The 329-nt window shown below is 34.3% G+C and overlaps 1 protein-coding gene across 1 annotated transcript in view; it reads left to right on the top strand.

The window, feature by feature from the left end:
• Positions 1-329, top strand: part of LOC108756287 — an 85607-nt gene continuing 85278 nt past the window's right edge. The window contains 1 exon segment of the mRNA XM_018499985.1: positions 1-130. Within this exon segment, the coding sequence (XP_018355487.1) occupies positions 49-130 (82 nt within the window). The 5' untranslated portion in view covers positions 1-48.

Consider the following 329-nt stretch of genomic DNA (forward strand, 5'->3'; position numbering starts at 1 on the left):
GGTTTAAAAAAATAAGTCTATTAAATTAGCCAATCACGCGTTTGAATTATGATGCCGCTCATGACTGTAATTTTAAAGTTTGGATTAGCGACAGCAAGCGGCCGGAGCAGCCGGCAAATTGCTCCAAGAGGTATTTTATGAAAATTACAACAAATAACATCATGTCGCGCGTAAAAATATTTGAGATATGTTTATTCTGTGTGTTATTTTGGTTAGCAATACGTCAAGAATGTTATTAGTAACGCGGTGCGATATAGATGTAAATAGAAATAGTTTGCTTCAGGTTATGTTGTATTTTATATGTGCATTGTTTATTGTGCGTAGGTATT

The sequence above is a fragment of the Trachymyrmex septentrionalis genome, unplaced genomic scaffold, assembly GCF_001594115.1.
Source record: "Trachymyrmex septentrionalis isolate Tsep2-gDNA-1 unplaced genomic scaffold, Tsep1.0 scaffold97, whole genome shotgun sequence".
NCBI classification, from domain to species: domain Eukaryota; kingdom Metazoa; phylum Arthropoda; class Insecta; order Hymenoptera; family Formicidae; genus Trachymyrmex; species Trachymyrmex septentrionalis.